Consider the following 18,623-nt stretch of genomic DNA (forward strand, 5'->3'; position numbering starts at 1 on the left):
GCAAAAATCCTCAACAAAAGACTGGCAAACAGAATTCAACAGCACATTAAAAGGATCATACACCATGATCAAGTGGGGTTTATCCCAGGAATGCAAGGATTCTTCAATATACGCAAATCAATCAATGTGATACACCATATTAACAAATTGAAGGAGAAAAACCATATGATCGGGCTGGGCTTCCCTGGTGGCGCAGTGGTTGAGAGTCTGCCTGCCAATGCAGGGGACACGGGTTCGAGCCCTGGTCTGGGAAGATCCCACATGCCGCGCAGCAACTAGGCCCGTGAGCCACAATTACTGAGCCTGCGCGTCTGGAGCCTGTGCTCCGCAACAAGAGAGGCCGTGATAACGAGAGGCCCGCACACCGCCATGTAGAGTAGCCCCCACTTGCCGCAACTAGAGAAAGCCGTCGCACAGAAACGAAGACCCAACACAGCCATAAATAAATAAATAAATAAAATTTAAAAAAATAATAATAATAATCACTTAAAAAAAACAAAAGAAAACCATATGATCATCTCAATAGATGCAGAGAAAGCTTTCGACAAAATTCAACACCCATTTATGATAAAAACCCTCCAGAAAGTAGACACAGAGGGAACTTTCCTCAACATAATAAAGTCCATATATGACAAACCCACAGCCAACATCGTCCTCAATCGTGAAAAACTGAAACCATTTCCACTAAGATCAGTAACAACACAAGGTTGCCCACTCTCACCACTATTATTCAACATCGTTTTGCAAGTTTTAGCCACAGCAATCAGAAAAGAAAAAGAAATAAAAGGAAACCAAATCGGAAAAGAAGAGGTAAAGCTGTCACTGTTTGCAGATGACATGATGCTATACATAGAGAATCCTAAAGATGCTACCAGAAAACTACTAGACCTAATCAATGAATTTGGTAAAGTAGCAGGATACAAAATTAATGCACAGAAATCTCTTGCATTCCTATACACTAATGATGAAAAATCTGAAAGTGAAATTAAGAAAACAGTCCCATTTACCATTGCAACAAAAAGAATAAAATATCTAGGAATAAACCTACCTAAGGAGACAAAAGACCTGTATGCAGAAAATTATAAGACACTGATGAAAGAAATTAAAGATGATACAAATAGATGGAGACATATACCATGTTCTTGGATTGGAAGAATCAACAGTGTGAAAATGACTATACTACCCAAAGCAATCTACAGATTCAATGCAACCCCTATCAAACTACCACTGGCATTTTTCACAGAACTAGAACAAAAAACCTCACAATTTGTATGGAAACACAAACGACCCCAAATAGCCAAAGCAATCTTGAGGAAGAAAAACGGAGCTGGAGGAATCAGGCTCCCTGACTTCAGACTGTACTACAAAGCTACAGTACTCAAGACAGTATGGTACTGGCACAAAAACAGAAATATAGATCAATGGAACAGGATAGAAAGCCCAGAGGTAAACCCATGCACCTATGATCACCTTACCTTTGATAAAGGAGGCAAGAATATACACTGGAGAAAAGATAGCCTCTTCCATAAGTGATGCTGGGAAAACTGGACAGCTACATGTAAAGGAATGAAATTAGAACACTCTCTAATACCATACACAAAAATGAACTCAAAACGGATTAAAGACCTAAATGTAAGGCCAGACACTATAAAACTCTTAGAGGAAAACATAGGCAGAACACTCCATGACATAAATCACAGCAAGATCCTTTTTGACCCACCTCTTAGAGAAATGGAAATAAAAACAAAAATAAACAAATGGGACCTAATGAAACTTAAAAGCTTTTGCACAGCAAAGCAAAGGAAACCATAAACAAGACGAAAAGACAACCCTCAGGATGGGAGAAAATATTTGCAAATGAAGCAACTGACAAAGGATTAATCTCCAAAATTTACAAGCAGCTCATGCAGCTCAATATCAAAAAAACAAACAACCCAATCCAAAAATGGGCAGAAGACCTCAACAGACATTTCTCCAAAGAAGACACAGATTGCCAACAAACACATGAAAGAACGCTTAACATCATTAATCATTAGAGAAATGCAAATCAAAACTACAATGAGATATCATCTCGCACCAGTCAGAATGGCCATCATCAAAAAATCTACAAACAATAAATGCTGGAGAGGGTGTGGAGAAAAGGGAACCCTCTTGCACTGCTGGTGGGAATGTAAATTGATATAGCCACTATAGAGAACAGTATGGAGGTTCCTTAAAAAACTAAAACTGGAACTACCATACAACCCAGCAATCCCACTACGGGGCATATACCCTGAGAAAACCATAATTCAAAAAGAGTCATGTACCACAATGTTCATTTCAGCTCTATTTACAGTAGCCAGGACATGGAAGCAACCTAAGTGTCCATCAACAGATGAATGGATAAAGAAGATGTGGCACATATATACAATGGAATATTACTCAGCCATAAAAAGGAATGAACTTGAGTTATTTGTATAGTGAGGTGGATGGACCTAGAGTCTGTCATACAGAGTGAAGTAAGTCAGAAAGAGAAAAACAAATACCATATGCTAACACATATATATGGAACCTAAGGGAAAAAAAAATGGTCATGAAGAACCTAGGGGCAAGACGGGAATAAAGATGCAGAACTACTAGAGAATGGAGTTGACGATATGGGGAGGGGGAAGGGTAAGCTGGGACAAAGTGAGAGAGTGGCATGGACATATATATACCACCAAATGTAAAACAGATAGCTAGTGGGAAGCAGCCGCATAACACAGGGAGATCAGCTCAGTGCTTTGTGATCACCTAGAGGGGTAGGATAGGGAGGGTGGGAGGGAGACGCAAGAGGGAGGAGATATGGGGATATATGTATATGTATAGCTGATTCACTTTGATATAAAGCAGAAACTAACACACCACTGTAAAGCAATTATACTCCAATAAAGATGTTAAAAAAAAAAAAACCCAAAAACTTCACATGGAAAAGTAAGAGTAATAAGAAAGACTATTCCTACTGGATGCTGTATTATAATAAAAAGATGTAACATCTAAAATAGTGTGGTACCAGTACATGAATAAACAGAAAGGTTAAAAAAAGAAAATAGTAAACATCTGCATACATATGAGAATTTAGTACATAATGAAAATGACTTCTAATTAATGTTGAAAAGAATGATTATTCAATAATGGCTGTGACAAACAGGTAGCCATTTGAAAACAATAAAATAAAATAAATTCCAGATGAAGTGAAAATTTCACCAAGGAAGATGAAATTAGTACTAAAAGAAACCATGGAAGAAAAATGTTTCAATTATAATTGAATAGGAAAAGTCTAAGTATATCACAACATCAGAAATGATAAAGAGATTTAGAAATTCAACTGCAAAATTTAAAAACAAAAATTTTCTCCCTAGGAAGAAAAAACATATATGAAGTCAAAAAGACAGGCAACAGGTGAGACAAAAGTAGCCACAAACCGTATCTGTATATTGTGTATCTACATTTCATTTGTTAATCCTGCCATGAAACAAACACAGTTTCCGGACTGGAGAAGGAAGCAACTGTTTACTCACAGAGCATCTTCACACCATTTCTCACACCCCAATTCCCCATGGGTCTAACGTCCCTGTGCGTGCAGGGGGTTGTGCACCTATCACAGGGGCGGAACCCCAAAAATATTTATCTCAGAGCTTATATAAGAGTTGCTGGGGACTTCCCTGGTGGCGCAGTGGGTAAGAATCTGCCTGTCAATGTAGGGGACACGGGTTCGAGCCCTGGTCCAGGAAGATCCCACATGCCACGGAGCAACTAAGCCCGTGAGCCACAACTACTGAGCCCGTGAGCCACAACTACTGAGCCTGTGCGCCTACAGCTCATGTTCCGCAACAAAGAGAAGCCACCGCAATGAGAAGCCCGCGCACCGCAACAAAGAGTAGCCCCCACTCGCCACAACGAGAGAAAGCCCATGCACAGCAACGAAGACCCAACACAGCCAAATATAAATAAATAAATAAATAAATTTTTTTAAAAAAAGAGTTCCTGGCATGTCTGCCCTTCTTCATCTCTGGAGAGAGAGCAAACTTGCTCTGAGAAGTAAACAAATCCTTCTGGGGAGAGAGGGGGAAGGCCTCTATTTACCAATCTGGAATGTCAACAATTGGCTCTGGGGAAAGATAAGACTTTCACTCTAGCACTCTATCTTTAAAGCTGTTATCATTTAATCAGGTGCCAGAGGTCTTTGGTTAGAAAGCCCTCACTCTTTAAAAATGGGAAAATATTCATTGAGCAGTGCTTCCTGATGATATCACAAATGGCTAACTTCCTGAAAAAATAAAAACATCTGTAAGTCAAAAAGAAAACCCAAAGGGCACAGGAAATGTAAAGGAATCTATGAAGAAAAATTCATCCTCACTCATAATAAGAAAAATGAAAATGTGACACATTTTCCACTACCATACAAAGATCCAAAGGCAAAACTTGCCTTTTGGCCAGGCAAGTTCTTCTATAAAAGGCAACTTGATAATACTTCACTAAATTATAAAAGGACATATCACTTTCCAGGCAATTCTACTTCCACATGTGCAAAATGATGACGTACAGGGTCTTTCAATAATTGCACTATTTGCTAGAGCAGAGTACTGCAAAAATTATCACTAGGAAACTAATGGAATTATATGACGGTACATCCATACGACTGAATATGAAAAATCACAAAAATGAAGAAGATAATGCTTTAAATTAGGTATGGAATACTACACAAGATGTATTTTTAAGTAAAACAAAAGGTTGCCTCTACAGGAAAAATACATGGTTGTGGTAACAAAAATGTGGTATGGGAAGTTGTTTTTCCAATGTATACTCTTGTGAACAATTTAGATTTTCTTTTAACCAAGTATTACCAATTCTTAGTATTTCAACTCAATAAAGTAGGAAACTAAAGTTATTCAAGCAAAATTACATATCATTTATTTCATTAAAATAACATTTTAATAAAATTGTATTTTTTGGTAAAGTATCCATCTATCTATCCATCTTTTAAATGAAGACAGAAGGAAACAGGTGAGCATGGGTGGATACATATGTGCACTCCTACTAGGAGAAATGAACAGAGACCATTCCAAGCAAAGGGGTAACATGATAAAAAGCACACAGAGGTCAAACTGAATTCAGGGAAAAGAAAGGAGAGATTAAGGCCACAGAGAAAAGGGACTTGTAATGCAAAAGCATTTGAATTTTATCTTTCAGCAAAAGCAAACAATGACTTTAAAAACAAACATATATGGGGATAGCATAGATAATCCTAATACATAAATTCTGACCAGACTGAGAACAAAACCAGTATTTATGCACCAAACCTGGTGACTTTCTCAGTGTTTCTCTTTAAGGAGAAACAGTATTTATTTCAAATATCGCTCTTAAGAAAATCTAGCAAAGTGAAGATGCTACTGACATTTCTGTTACCAGGAAAAAATGTACAAGTACTAAAGCTTGAAAAAGTGACAGTTCAATCAGGAAATTTCAAGGAAAAAAAAAAAAAACAAAGAAAATTATAGCTCTCCAGGCTCAAACTGAAACATTAAATAGAGATAACATATATCTTAGAAGATAAACAATTTGGTGAATGTGCCTTAAGTATTATAATTTAAGGTTAGCAAAGAAATTTGAAACAGAATATCTACTATTAAAAGGACATTTGAATTGTTTAAACAATATCAGAAAGACGTCATTGAAATATCTAAGAATGTCTTTCTGAATACTATGAAATCCAAGATCCTTTTTTCATGCTCCCATTCAGTTTCACCCTCCACCACCAAATATCCCTCCATCACACAGATGCTTCTTAAAAAAATCAAAATTTATTTGTCTGGTAACTGACAAGATTACTGCCACTGGAAGCAAATGCAAGAGAGAAAAGAGATACTGTTACACATTAAATGGGAGACAAATTATAAAAGTGCTATTCAACAGCATAAAATTAGGTACTATGAGATCTAATATGATAAAATTCTTTATGAATTTCATTTTTTTCCTGAAATTCATTTATAATCTTTTTTGAGGGTACTGAACATAATATTTCCTGGCAAGCCATCCATGAAACAAACTATAAACATAGGTACCTAAATGATTTAGACTCCCTACACAGAATTATTTGATAATAAAAATATCAACTTTCAGAAGTCTTATACCAAGAACAACCATGGGCCAAACTTAAAAAAACTTACAGGCTGAGATAAATGAGCCAGAAACAAATAAAAAATAAATAGATTGAAAAAAAAATTAGAACGTAGTAACAAAGTGCCCTAAACAAACACTGGTTATTAATTTTGCAAATTCTGTTAAGTACCCCAACTAAACCATCTAGTATTGTGCCTTGAATAAAATAAAAATATACTGTAGTCACTTCAAATTGCGTTCAGAATCGTATTACAAGCTATTAGTCTCATCATGACATAATAGTCTCCATTTTAATCAAAAACATGATTTCCCAGCTAATTATCTAATTAGACATTTTCATTATAAAGACATATTTTTAATCAAAATCAAATTAATCTTTAAAAAGCAAAATTCTGTCCATTTCTAAAGATGTTCACAAGAATAGAATACAAGCTAAATAAGTTATTTCAAGCAGGAGTATCATAAGTTTTGAGCAAAAACTACTGTGGTTAATACCTATACAAACTATAAATATGTATTACCATTGGTCTCAAAATGCATCTAGATACATAAATTCTGCCACAGTAAATGAAAATCAGTCTCATGGTATAATCTCATAAGCACAATGTTGAGAAAAGAAACCAAATATAAAAATCATACAATATGATCCCACTGATTTAAAGTTTAAATAAGAAACAGGCAAAATTAATTCTATTTCCTAGGTGTGCATAAATAAAAGGAAGAACTATCCAGAAATATAAGGAGATGTTTAGAATTCAGTCAGAATAGTAAATAAGAAGATGGAGGCGGAATCACTGAGAAGGGGAAGAAGTTGAGGGGCGGGGGTAAGAAGCGCTGGGCATTTTGGTACTTCCCGATCCTACTGAGGCTTACGTGAACTCTTGCTTTTAATAATTTTTTCAACTACACATTTGTATTCTATGTAATGTTCTGTATGTGTGTGTTAGTTTACAATTTAAATCAAAGAAAAGGGGGAAGAAGGAAGGAAATAAAGCCACTAGTGAGTTACAGCACCAGTGGCTTCCAGAGACCTTGACTGAAACTGAGGAAGCATGTCCCTAAAGTCAAGTTCCGGGGCAGCCGCTTGATTTCTCAACCTCATAACTGTGGCAGAGGTGTCAGTTCCTCTAGAAGCCAGGTTGGGTGGTACAGTTCTGAGAGTCATTACTGCAAGTTCACTCTAGATACCCTTCCTTCCTCCATCCCTTCCAATGATTGGTAAGCCCTTAATCCCTTATGAAGTATTGGCAGTAACAAAGCAGAAGGGCTAGACACTGACCATTAACCTGATACTTCCCTGTCATTTACAACAGATTTCTTAGCACAAGCATAAAAACTAAATATTTAACACTTTAAGGAGTTGATTTTTAGCTTTTATAACACAAAAAGGGGTGGTGAAGAAGGGAAAAGTATAGAGGCGTGAAGAGGAATGAAAACCACAGTTTCTGTTACCTGGAGTCTCGTATTCATTTCCAAGAAATAAAAATTCTTTTTTGAGTCCACAAGGAATTCTACGGTTCCAGCAGAAGAATAATTTACTGCTTTGGCAAGGGCTACAGCTTGTTCTCCCATTGCTCTTCGAGTCTCAGAATCCAGAAAAAGGCTGCAAATAAGAAAGAGTAATTTCCTTCATTTTGAACAAAAATTAAGTAACCTTTTGTGTGCATTACATAAAAATTTTCGTAACGTTTACTCAGATATGATCATCTGTATCAACTTAAGATTTCATATTATATGCTTTACATATGCTTATAATGTATGCTTATTGTGTTATTAAGCATAACATATTTAAATAAATCAACTTAATATTTTTATAAAACATTTGAACTTTCCACACTACACTGCAACTTCAATCAATCTATAAAATATACAGTTACTTTAGCACAAGTAGTTGTTTTCTACGAGTAAAATTTAACATATGTATTCATTTCTCCAAGTAAGATTGGAAGTCGTGCCCTATGGAGAAAACGTGTATTAGGTGAGCTTCCTTCAGGCAAGCATTATAGCACTGCTGGCCAAGACGGTGAGTTCAATGTTAATGAATCAATAGTATATATTAAAATAAGGTGTCTTTCAACAGAAACACATACAAAACAAGGTTATGTATTGATCGGTTGATGAAAATGCTCTGACCAGAGGCTCACAGAAACTTAATTCTGTATCTCCCCTGGGAGCAATGCTTCAGTATTTATTAATTCAGTATTCACAGTGACTTTATAAAACATAACTACCACAGGACTTCCCTGGTGGTGCAGTGGTTAAGAATCCGCCTGCCAGTGCAGGGGACACGATTTCAAGCTCTGGTCCAGGAAGATCCCACGTGCCGCAGAGCAACTAAACCCATGTGCCGCAACTACTGAGCCTGCGCTCTAGAGCCCGCGAGCCGCAACTACTGAGACCACGTGCCACAACTACTGAAGTCCTCATGCCTAGAGCCTGTGCTCCGCAACAAGAGAAGCCACCACAATGAGAAGCCCGTGCACTGCAACAAAGAGTGGCCCCTGCTCGCCACAACTAGAGAAAGCCCGCACGCAGCAACGAAGACCCAACACAGCCAAAAATAAATTAATTAATTAAAAAAAAAACATAACTACCACAAATAACAAGAATCCACTGTACATCTAATAAATCCTCAAAACTTTTATTTCACAATAAAAAAGCACCTTCCAGCAGGCAAGTAAAGGGTTTCAATGAACCCTGAAAAGAATATTATCAAATCATTTCTGCATTTTCACATATTTTGCTTCTATGCAAAAAAGGCTCTGAGAAATAAAACACTGACTACTTTTCTATTTGTGGATTAAAATTATTCTCAAATGTGTAAGATTTAGATGACATTTCATGAACTTTTTATTATGGAAGAGTATAATGAACTTGCACATACCTGCTTCCCATATGTAACAATTATTACTACATAGCTGTTCTTGTTTTGTCTATGCTGCATGTCCACTTTTCTACCAGCCCCCCCCCTTTATTTTTTTTGGCTGTGACACGCAGCTTATGGGATCTCAGTTCCCCAACCGGGGACTGAACCCAGGCCACAGCAGTGAAAGCCCAGAATCCTAACCACTAGGCCATCAGGGAACTTTCCCATTTTTTTTTTTTTTTTTAAAGCAAATCCCAAATTAGGTATCGCTTCTTCCATAAAAAAACTTCCATATCGGTTTCTATAAGTACTCTTTTATAACATAATCACACTTTTAAAATTAACAAGAACTCCTTAATAGCTTTAATATCCAGTTAGTATTCAAATTTCCTGGATTATCTCATAAATATCTTTTTAGAGCTAATATCTTTGAATCAGGATCCAAATAAGATCTAGCCACTGCATTTGACTGATTTTTACATCTTTATGATTCTTTTAACTTGTAATGCCCTCTTCTTTTTTTTTTAAGCCAAGGATCTGGTCATTTTCCTGTCTCATTCCTCTACATGCAATGAATGTCCACAAGGTCTTTTAACATCCATATTACATTTCTATTTCTTGTAAACTGCTGATTAGATCTAGAGCCTTGAACAGATTCAGGTATGACTGGCTGAGGGCGAGGCAAGGATACTTCACAGGTGGGAAGTGTACTTCATACTGTCTCCCTGTCGATGACATTAGGATTCATCATTGGATTCGGATGTTATGAATCTTATCTACCTATTATAAGTAACAGTTCTGCATTAACCTAACAAATACAGGCATAGATGACATTTCAACAATAATGGCTGACAAAATTAATGCAACCAAAAAGAAAAAAAAGGAAATGCAACTAAAGATTAACATCGTAACATTTGGATAATCTCAAGCACAGGTGAGTAAAACTATTTTTGTCCTGTCTGGTCTTATTCTTTCCCTTGTCATAAACTCTGCTAGTGATACTCAGAGCTGCAAGCAAGCTCACCACTGCACTCAAAGCACAGAGGGAGATTCTTACTCCAGGAATTGAAAACTGCATATTCCATTTATTTTAATATTTCACAATACACGAATACATATCAAGTCACTATTAACAATCGGTTCTAGTTTTTTTTCCTACTGCTTTAAGTTTTCCTTGGATTTTTCTCTAAATTAATAGATGAGATGTTCATGTGAAAAACTTACATTTCTAGAGAAAGAACCATGCCCCAAAAGCCTCTTCATGGTAGGATAAACTCGGGAAATTCAGGATCAACTTTATGAAACTTTTGCCAACCGGAGAGCCCAGAAGGTAGGTATCCCAGAAATTCCACGTGCTCAGACACACCAACAGGGTCTAGGCTACTTAGAAGACTATGGGAGTCAGAGTGGGTTATCACCCCACTTTTTCCTCTAATAAAACCCCAACTTCTTGTTCAAGTATTCTCTCACTTTCATGCACTGAAGTACTGAGAAAGATCAAGTGGCAAATTCTTAATTATAGAAATATACATTAAGACCACTTCAAACTAAAAACCTTCTACACAGCCAAGGAAACTATCAACAAAATGAAAAGGTAACCTACTGAATAGAAGAAAATATTTGCAAATCATATGTCTGATAAGGGGTTAGTACTCAATATACATAAAGAATTCATACAACCCAGTAACAGGAAAAAAATCTGATTCTAAAATGGGCAAAAGATCTAAAAAGACACTTTTCCAAAGAAAACACACAGATCACCAACAGGCACATGAAAAGGTGCTCAACATCACTGATCATCAGGGAAATGTACATCAAAACCACAATGAGATATCACCTCACACCTGCTAGGATGGCTATTATCAGAAAGACAAGAAATAACAAGTGTTGGCAAGGATGTGAAGAAAAGGGAACCCTTGTGCACCGTTGGTAGGAATGTAAATTGGTGCAGCCATTATGGAAAACAGTATGGAAGTTACTTTAAAAGTTAAAAACAGAACTACCATACGATCCAGCAATTCCACTTCTGGGTATTTATCCGAAGAAAACAAAAACACAAACTTGAAAAGAAACATGCACCCCCATGTTCACTGCAGCATTATTTACAATAGCCAAGACATGGAAACAACCTAAGTGTCCACTGATGTATGGATGAAGAAATGTGGTATATATATATGTATGTATATTATATATATGTATATACACACACACACACATACACACATGCAGTGGAATATTATTCAACCATAAAAAAGAATGAAATCTTGGGAATTCCCTGGCAGGCCAGTGGTTAGGACTCCGTGCTTTCACTGCCAAGCGTGCAGGTTCGATCCCTGGTCAAGGAACTAAGATCCTACAAGCTGCAGAGCCAAAAAAAAAAAAAAAAAACCAAAAAACAAATGAAATCTCGCCATTTGTGACAACATGGATGGACTTTGAGGGCATTATGCTAACTGAAATAAGTCAGACAGAGAAAGACAAACACTGTATGATCTCACTTATACGTGGAATCTTAAAAAAAAAAAAAAAAAAAAAGCTCATAGATGCAGAAATCAGATTGACGGTTGAGGGGGAGGGGGACATAAACGGTACAAACTTCCAATTATAAATAAGTCGTGGAGATGTAATGTACAGCATGGTGACTATAGATGATAATACTGTATTGCTTACTTGACAGTTGCTAAGAGAGTAGATCTTAAAAGTTCTCATTACAAAAAAAAAAATTCTGTAACTATATATGGTGATGGATGTTAATTAGACTTCCTATGGTGATTTCACAATATATACAAATATCGAATTGTTATATTGTAAACCTTAAACTAATATAGTTGACCCCTGAACAACACAGGTTTGAACTGTGAGGATCCACTTACACTTTTCAATACTAAATATTACAGAACTACAAGATCCAAGGTCAGCTGACTGCAGATACAGAGGAACCACATATACAGAGGGCCTACTTTAAAAGCTGTATGTGGATTTTCAATTGCATGGAGGGTCGGCACCCTTAACAACTGTGCTGTTCAAGAGATAATTATGTGTCAATTACACCTCAATGAGGAAAATTTTTAATATATACACACTAATAGATTCTACTATTACTAGTAAAGCAATTTTAGCTAATAAAATGGGAAAGAAATATATGAAATACATAAAAATCAGACTACTATAAAGTTTCCTTGGGAGAAGCTCTTACCTTGGTGCTTCCTCTACCACCTTCTGATTTCTTCGCTGAATTGAGCACTCTCTTTCATTGAGCCACAAGGCATTCCCATGTTTATCACCTAAAACCTGAAAGAGCAATAATACCACTTGAAAAATTACAGAGCCATCTCCATAGCATATGTGCCCAATTAACATTTTCTCCACGCAACACCCCTTGGATTTTAACACTCCAACCTCGTAAAACATATGTACCTCTCAAATACAGTCTTCTTTTGGTTGACATTAGTGGAGGAAAATTTTATATTTACCACTCCAAAACTCAACTGAACATTTCTATTAAAGACTTGAGGAAAAAATTCTCATCTTACATTTCCAATACACTGGGTAAAATATCAGAATCAACTGTACCAATTTTGTGAGGGACAATGAGTATCAATAAAGGGAATACAGTCCAGATTTCGGTGGCACGTAGGAGAGCCACAAGTATTATTACAAACATCTGTTTGTTGTTAATGTTATCACGTCTGTTGATCAGGAAATGCTATTTCATTTGCAACCAGTATGTAGTCTGTTACTTATATATGGATATTTTTACTGTGCTTTATTTTTGTTATAAGAAACTGGTAAAAGGTCTGGGGTTAATATATAACATTATGCTTCTTCCCATTTGTAATAATGGGAAATAAACTGGAGTTTTTAATTTTAATAAAAATATATCCCAAATACTGAATGGGACATACTTTTACTTTAAAAAAAAAAAAAATCACTGTTTATCTGAAATTCAAATTTAACATATATCTTATTAGCTAAATCTGGGAACAGTAAAACATGCTCTTTATTAATGTTTTTGCATAGAATATTTGATCTTCAGAAACAGATTAATCTATTTTCATGATTAAGGAGTAGACGCATATTATTGAATGCGTATATTTAAGTTCACGGAGGTAAAAGCTCTTCTAGAAGCCAAAAACAAGGCACTAATTTAAGCTCCAAACAGCTATGCCACCTCTCTGGGCAAGTCACTGTTTTCCCATGCATTATAAATAGTAGATAATATCATCTTAATATTTTATATGGCTGCTGAAAACATCAAATCAAAAGAGATCATGGTTTAACAAGTATAATAAACTATAAAATGAACAGTTAATAAATGACTGCAAGGTTAATTTTTAGGAATAAAACCTACCTAAACCTCAAGAATGCTTCCAAACAAAGGAAAACATTACAGTAATGAAATGCCAGTAAGTTGGAATTTTATTTCTAAGACTCAAAGGTGACTGCATGAAGTACATCTAGAACTATTTTTAAACGTTAAATTTATTCTACCTTCTTTTTTATTCTAATTGACGTGGAAGTGAAAGTAGACTTAGTCTCCAAGAAATAAAGCCACAATAACCAAGAATTCTTCGAAACATTTTCAACTGTAAAATATTAGATTCAAATATACACAGAATCAAGTTTGTTTTTCCCTGAAGTCTGTGTAACTGTGCCGCGCAGCTTGTGGGATCTTAGTTCCCAGACCAGGGATTGAACCCAGGCCATGGCAGTGAAAGTGCCAAGTCCTGACCACTGGACAACCAGGGAATTCTATTAATCAAATGAAGAGACAAAGTAACCAGAAAACATTATAAATAAAAAGTGCTTGTAAGGGAAGTTAATACTTAAACACATCATGAGTTTTTTAAACTTTTAATATAGCCCTTTACAGATATGCACGTACTGAATATGGAAAGATCTCCCAGATATATTGCTTACTGAAAAAGCTTTATCATAATAGACTGCTCCACATAATGGCAAGCCCTTTAACATCCATGGATCCAGCCCATAAATGCCATCAGTGCCCTGATTTAAACCACACAGAGCTGTGCCATTCCTATTGCCAGTACACAGTTTCAGCACGAGAAAGAACACAGTATGTGATAGCTCGTGTGAAAAACAATAGTTGATATACATGTATATACTTCACAGACTATGGCAGGATATTCAAAAAACAGTAACAGTGCCTCCTTCTAGGGATAGAAACCAGGGGACTTGGAGACAAGGGTGAAAGAAGGCTTACTTTTCACTGAATACCCTTCATCATGTGCACAAATTATTTAACATTAATTAATTAAAACCGAAAAAAATAAGTAAAAAACCTTCCAAGTGTAGATCAGATATGGGAAACATCTGTGTTGCCTATTTAAGTTACTGGGAGATATTTTCACCTAAGTTTAAAAATATCGGCTAGAATATACACCATGGTTAATTAAAATAAACTAAAAGCTTATGTAGAAATATAATTATTTAAAACAATTGAACAAACATTTACTGAGTATTAGTAATGTGAAGGACACTGCCTGGTTGCTAGGGACAACAAATGAATAAGATCCAGCCTCTGCCCTCAAGGACTTCTTCGTCTATGAGGAAAGTCTGATAGCTAAAGATAAAATGGCATAAGTGGTCTTCCAATAGCACAAATAAGTGCTAGATGGGGAATACAGAAAAGGGAGGGAAATTAATTTTGCCTCTAAGATCTTACAGGAAGGGTAGCCCAAATACCTCCCCTAAATTATAGACTTAAATATCCAACAGTCTACTCAACACCTACATTTTGATATCTAATAGGCATCTCCACCTTCCTTGGTCCATCTTCATACCCTGATTTCCTCCCCCAAAACATGCACCTCTCACAGTCTTTCCCTTCTCAGTAAGACAGTCCCGTTCTTATAATTCGCCAGGCCAAAAGCCTAAAACTATCTGGTCTACCTTCACAAAATATCCAGAATTCAATCACATCTCACCACCTCCACCACACGCTGGCCCAAGGTGCTACCCTCTCCCACTAGAATTATTACAAAACCCTCCAAAGGGATCTCTCAGCTTGAATTTCTGGGTTTCAATTGCTAAGAACCATTGAATACTGTGTGCCTCCCTTTTTCTACCTTGTTGAATAGGGGGTATTCGTTGCAGTGTCATATCCTTTTCTCATCATTGTATTTTTGATAAGTGAGTGTCACACTGTCTTTAAATACAGAGATCTTCACATCACAAAAACTGCTCTTGAGAAACCATACACAAAAAGCCTCATCCATACCTGAACCAAGTTTGAATATGAGATTCTGGTTTTGGAAGGAAGGTAGGTATATTCTGCCTATGGAAGGACATGATCATTGGGGGCCACAGAAAGGGTTGTGATAACTAGTATCCAAAAACAGCCCTGAATAGAACAAACCACGGTATGCACACATAAGCACTTACGGCAATGATTCTAGGCTGGCCAAGTGACTTGCAAAATGCAACAGAAGTGATCCTGTGCCACCTAAACTTTAAAAGGCAGAATGGCTACTTCACATAGCTCTGATACTCAATATAAAGTCTGGATATCCTGACAGAAATTCCACATGGAGAAGTCATGTGGAAATGCCCCAAGAATGAATAAAGAGAGAAAGAGAGAGGCCCAGCTGTCCCATGTCTTGGCTGACCTCATCTTCAAGTCAATCCTCCAAGGCACTAACATTGGATGTTCCAAACCAGTCAAGCTCCAACGTGACTACTGCCCCAGTGGACAGACACCTAGTGAGGCAAAAGATGTGTCCAGCCGAACCCAATCAACCCACAGAATAAGAAATAGTTAAATGTTGTGTAGTTTTTTTATTGTGGCAAAATATAGGTAAAATTTACCATTGTAACCATTTTTAAGTGTACAACTCAGTGGCATTAAATAAGTACATTCACATTGTTGTACAACCTTAAATGTTTCAAATCACTGCATTTTGGGATGGTTAATCACTCAGCAATAGATAACCAAAACACAAAAAATAAACAAGTGGATTTAAAAAGGACACTGGATACAAGATTAATACATAAAATTCAATTGTTGCTACATATAAGCAACAATCAATAGGCAAATGAAATTTAGAAAATAACATTTATAATAGCGTCAAAACTTATCAGACATCCAGGAATAAATCTAATGAAAGATAGATAAAACCTCTACACTCAAAACTACAAAAAAATGCTGAGAGACATTAAAGATACAAATACACGAAGAGATATTCTAGTTCATGGCTTAGAAAACTCAATATTGTTAGGATGTTAATTCTCCCCAGAATAATCTCTAGATTCAATATAATCCAAATCCCATCTGATGTGGGGGGAGGGTGGGAGTGTAGGTAGAAGGTAGAGACAGATTGACAAGACAAAGTCTAAAGGTTACATGGAAACTCAAAGAATCTAAAAAAAGCCAACATTATCTGAAGAAAAACAATGAATTTAGAGCACTTACAGTACCAGATTTTTAGACTTACTACAAAACCAAAACAAGACAGTGACCAAATGTCACCTAATTTACAGCAAATGTACACCACAATAAATGATGCTGGAAAAATTGGGTATGAGAATGTAAGAAAATTTACTTTGACTCCATCTCACACCAAACAAACAAACAAAAAATTCAAAGAGAGTAACAGGCCTAAATACCAAACCTAAAAACAATAAAGCTCCTAACTTGGGTATGCAAATTGGACTTAAACTGGACTTCAACAAAATTGAGAACTTCTATTCCTTGAAAGACATTATTAATAAAGTGAATAGGTAAGTCGCAGATGGGGGGAAGATATGCTGTGTGTGTGTGTGTGTGTGTGTGTGTGTGGTGTGTGTGTGTGTGTGTGTGTGTGTGTGTGTGTTGAAGGACTCATAATCAAAATAGATATAGAACCCTGAACACTCAATAATTCTATAAAATCTAATTTGAAAAAGGGGGGCAAGGGTGAGACTTGAGCAGTCGCTTCACAAAATAAGATATCCAGTTTTGGTCAATCAACTTATAAAAACATGCTCAGCATCAATATTCATCAGGGAAATGCAAATTAAAACAGAGATACTATTACATGTCCAATAAAATGGCTAAACATTAAAAAACTGAGAACACCAAATGTTGGAAAAGATGGCTGAACTGGAAACATTCATATATCATGGGCAGGAGTATATGTTATTGATAGAACCACCACAGTATCTATTAGAACTAAACATAACCTGACCATGTAATCCAACAATCCCTCTCCTCAGTATATGCGAAAGTATGTATGTTCATAAAAAGACATAGCAGTTTATTCATAATATCAAAAAAGTGGAAACAACCTAAAGGTTCTCCATCAGAAAAATGGATAAATTGCAGGTTATTCAAATAATGGAACACCACAGAGCAATTGTTGAGCGAATGATAACGCACAGCCTCCTGAACCTCAGATACGATGCTGCGTGGAAGAAGCCAACACGAGCAAGTATGTATCGTATGATTCCATTTACATGCAGTTCGAGAACAAACAAAAACAATCTGTGGCATTAGATGCCAGAACAGCAGTTAATTTTGGTGGCCACGGAGAAGGACTGACTGGAAGTGGTATGAAAGAATCTTCTGATACAACAGAAATGATCCACATACAGATCTGGATGGTTGTTACACAGTTACATATGTGTATAAATAAATTTTTATTAAACTGTACGCTTAGGTGGACTTCACTGTATATGTGATATTTCAATTTAGAATATCTAAAAACAAAAACTAACAAACAAAACAAAATCTGCTAGCCTCAGAAAGAAATACATTATGTTCAATGTTTTAAAAATATAAATGGATTATATGTTTGCAATTTGTTTTTTCCACTATGGAAGATTTGAGGATCTACATGAAGATTTCCTAACTAAAAATAATATCTATGTAAAGTGATAATTAATCTTAGAAAACACAATGACAAAATCTAAGACTTTGTTTTATTATGCCCAATCAGAAGTCACAAGGGCAGCAAATAACCTTTTATTTAATTTTCTGGAACTCTATCCACACAAAATTAAGAAAAAAATAATAATACTTTCATTTCAATATGATTTCTAATCTGATATTTATATTTTATCAATTTCAATTGTTACATATCAATTCATAGCCAAAATGTGTAAAATTAGCAAAAGGCATTTCTGACAGAAAAATGAAAATTTCGGTAGACTTTCCTTCTTCATCTGTGTTTTACTTCAGAAAAAAACATTTTCTTTTGCTGAAAGCCACACCTCCACAACCACTTTAACAGATGGATTACAATCTTAATCTGAGTAGAAGAAATGATTTATTCATCTCTATCCAATAGCAGAACGCCTGTCACAATAAGCCACACAGACATCTGTGAACCGAAATGATACAAGAGTCCAGGTCAGGCACTTTTCTTTTAAAAATGCCCCAAAGTGGCCCAGTATCAGAAGGGGACTGAGTGCGCCTCTAGGTAGAATATATTCGGCCTGGAAGGACATCTTGTGACTACTGCTTTCTGGAGCTGGGCTTCTGTATCATTCCCCATCCAATCAACATTCTGGCACTTTGAAGAAAGGATACCAGACTCCAAAGGGAGGCGATCAACTTATGTACATTCTCTATTTCACACTTATTCAAACATACCAGAGCTTTCACAATCACTCTAAA

At 36.1% G+C, this 18,623-nt stretch overlaps 1 protein-coding gene across 3 annotated transcripts in view; it reads right to left on the reverse strand.

The window, feature by feature from the left end:
• Nucleotides 1–18,623, reverse strand: part of PCCA (propionyl-CoA carboxylase subunit alpha) — a 358,193-nt gene that overhangs the window by 210,216 nt on the left and 129,354 nt on the right. For all 3 annotated transcript variants that reach the window (XM_082434636.1, XM_082434634.1, XM_082434635.1), the window contains exons 11-12: nt 12,204–12,298; nt 7,594–7,744 (exon numbers count right to left, since the gene is read on the reverse strand). In XM_082434636.1, the coding sequence (XP_082290762.1) occupies nt 7,594–7,744; nt 12,204–12,298 (246 nt within the window). The remainder of the gene's footprint in view (nt 1–7,593; nt 7,745–12,203; nt 12,299–18,623) is intronic.

This window comes from Balaenoptera physalus (assembly GCF_965194825.1).
Source record: "Balaenoptera physalus genome assembly, chromosome: 18".
Classification (NCBI taxonomy): domain Eukaryota; kingdom Metazoa; phylum Chordata; class Mammalia; order Artiodactyla; family Balaenopteridae; genus Balaenoptera; species Balaenoptera physalus.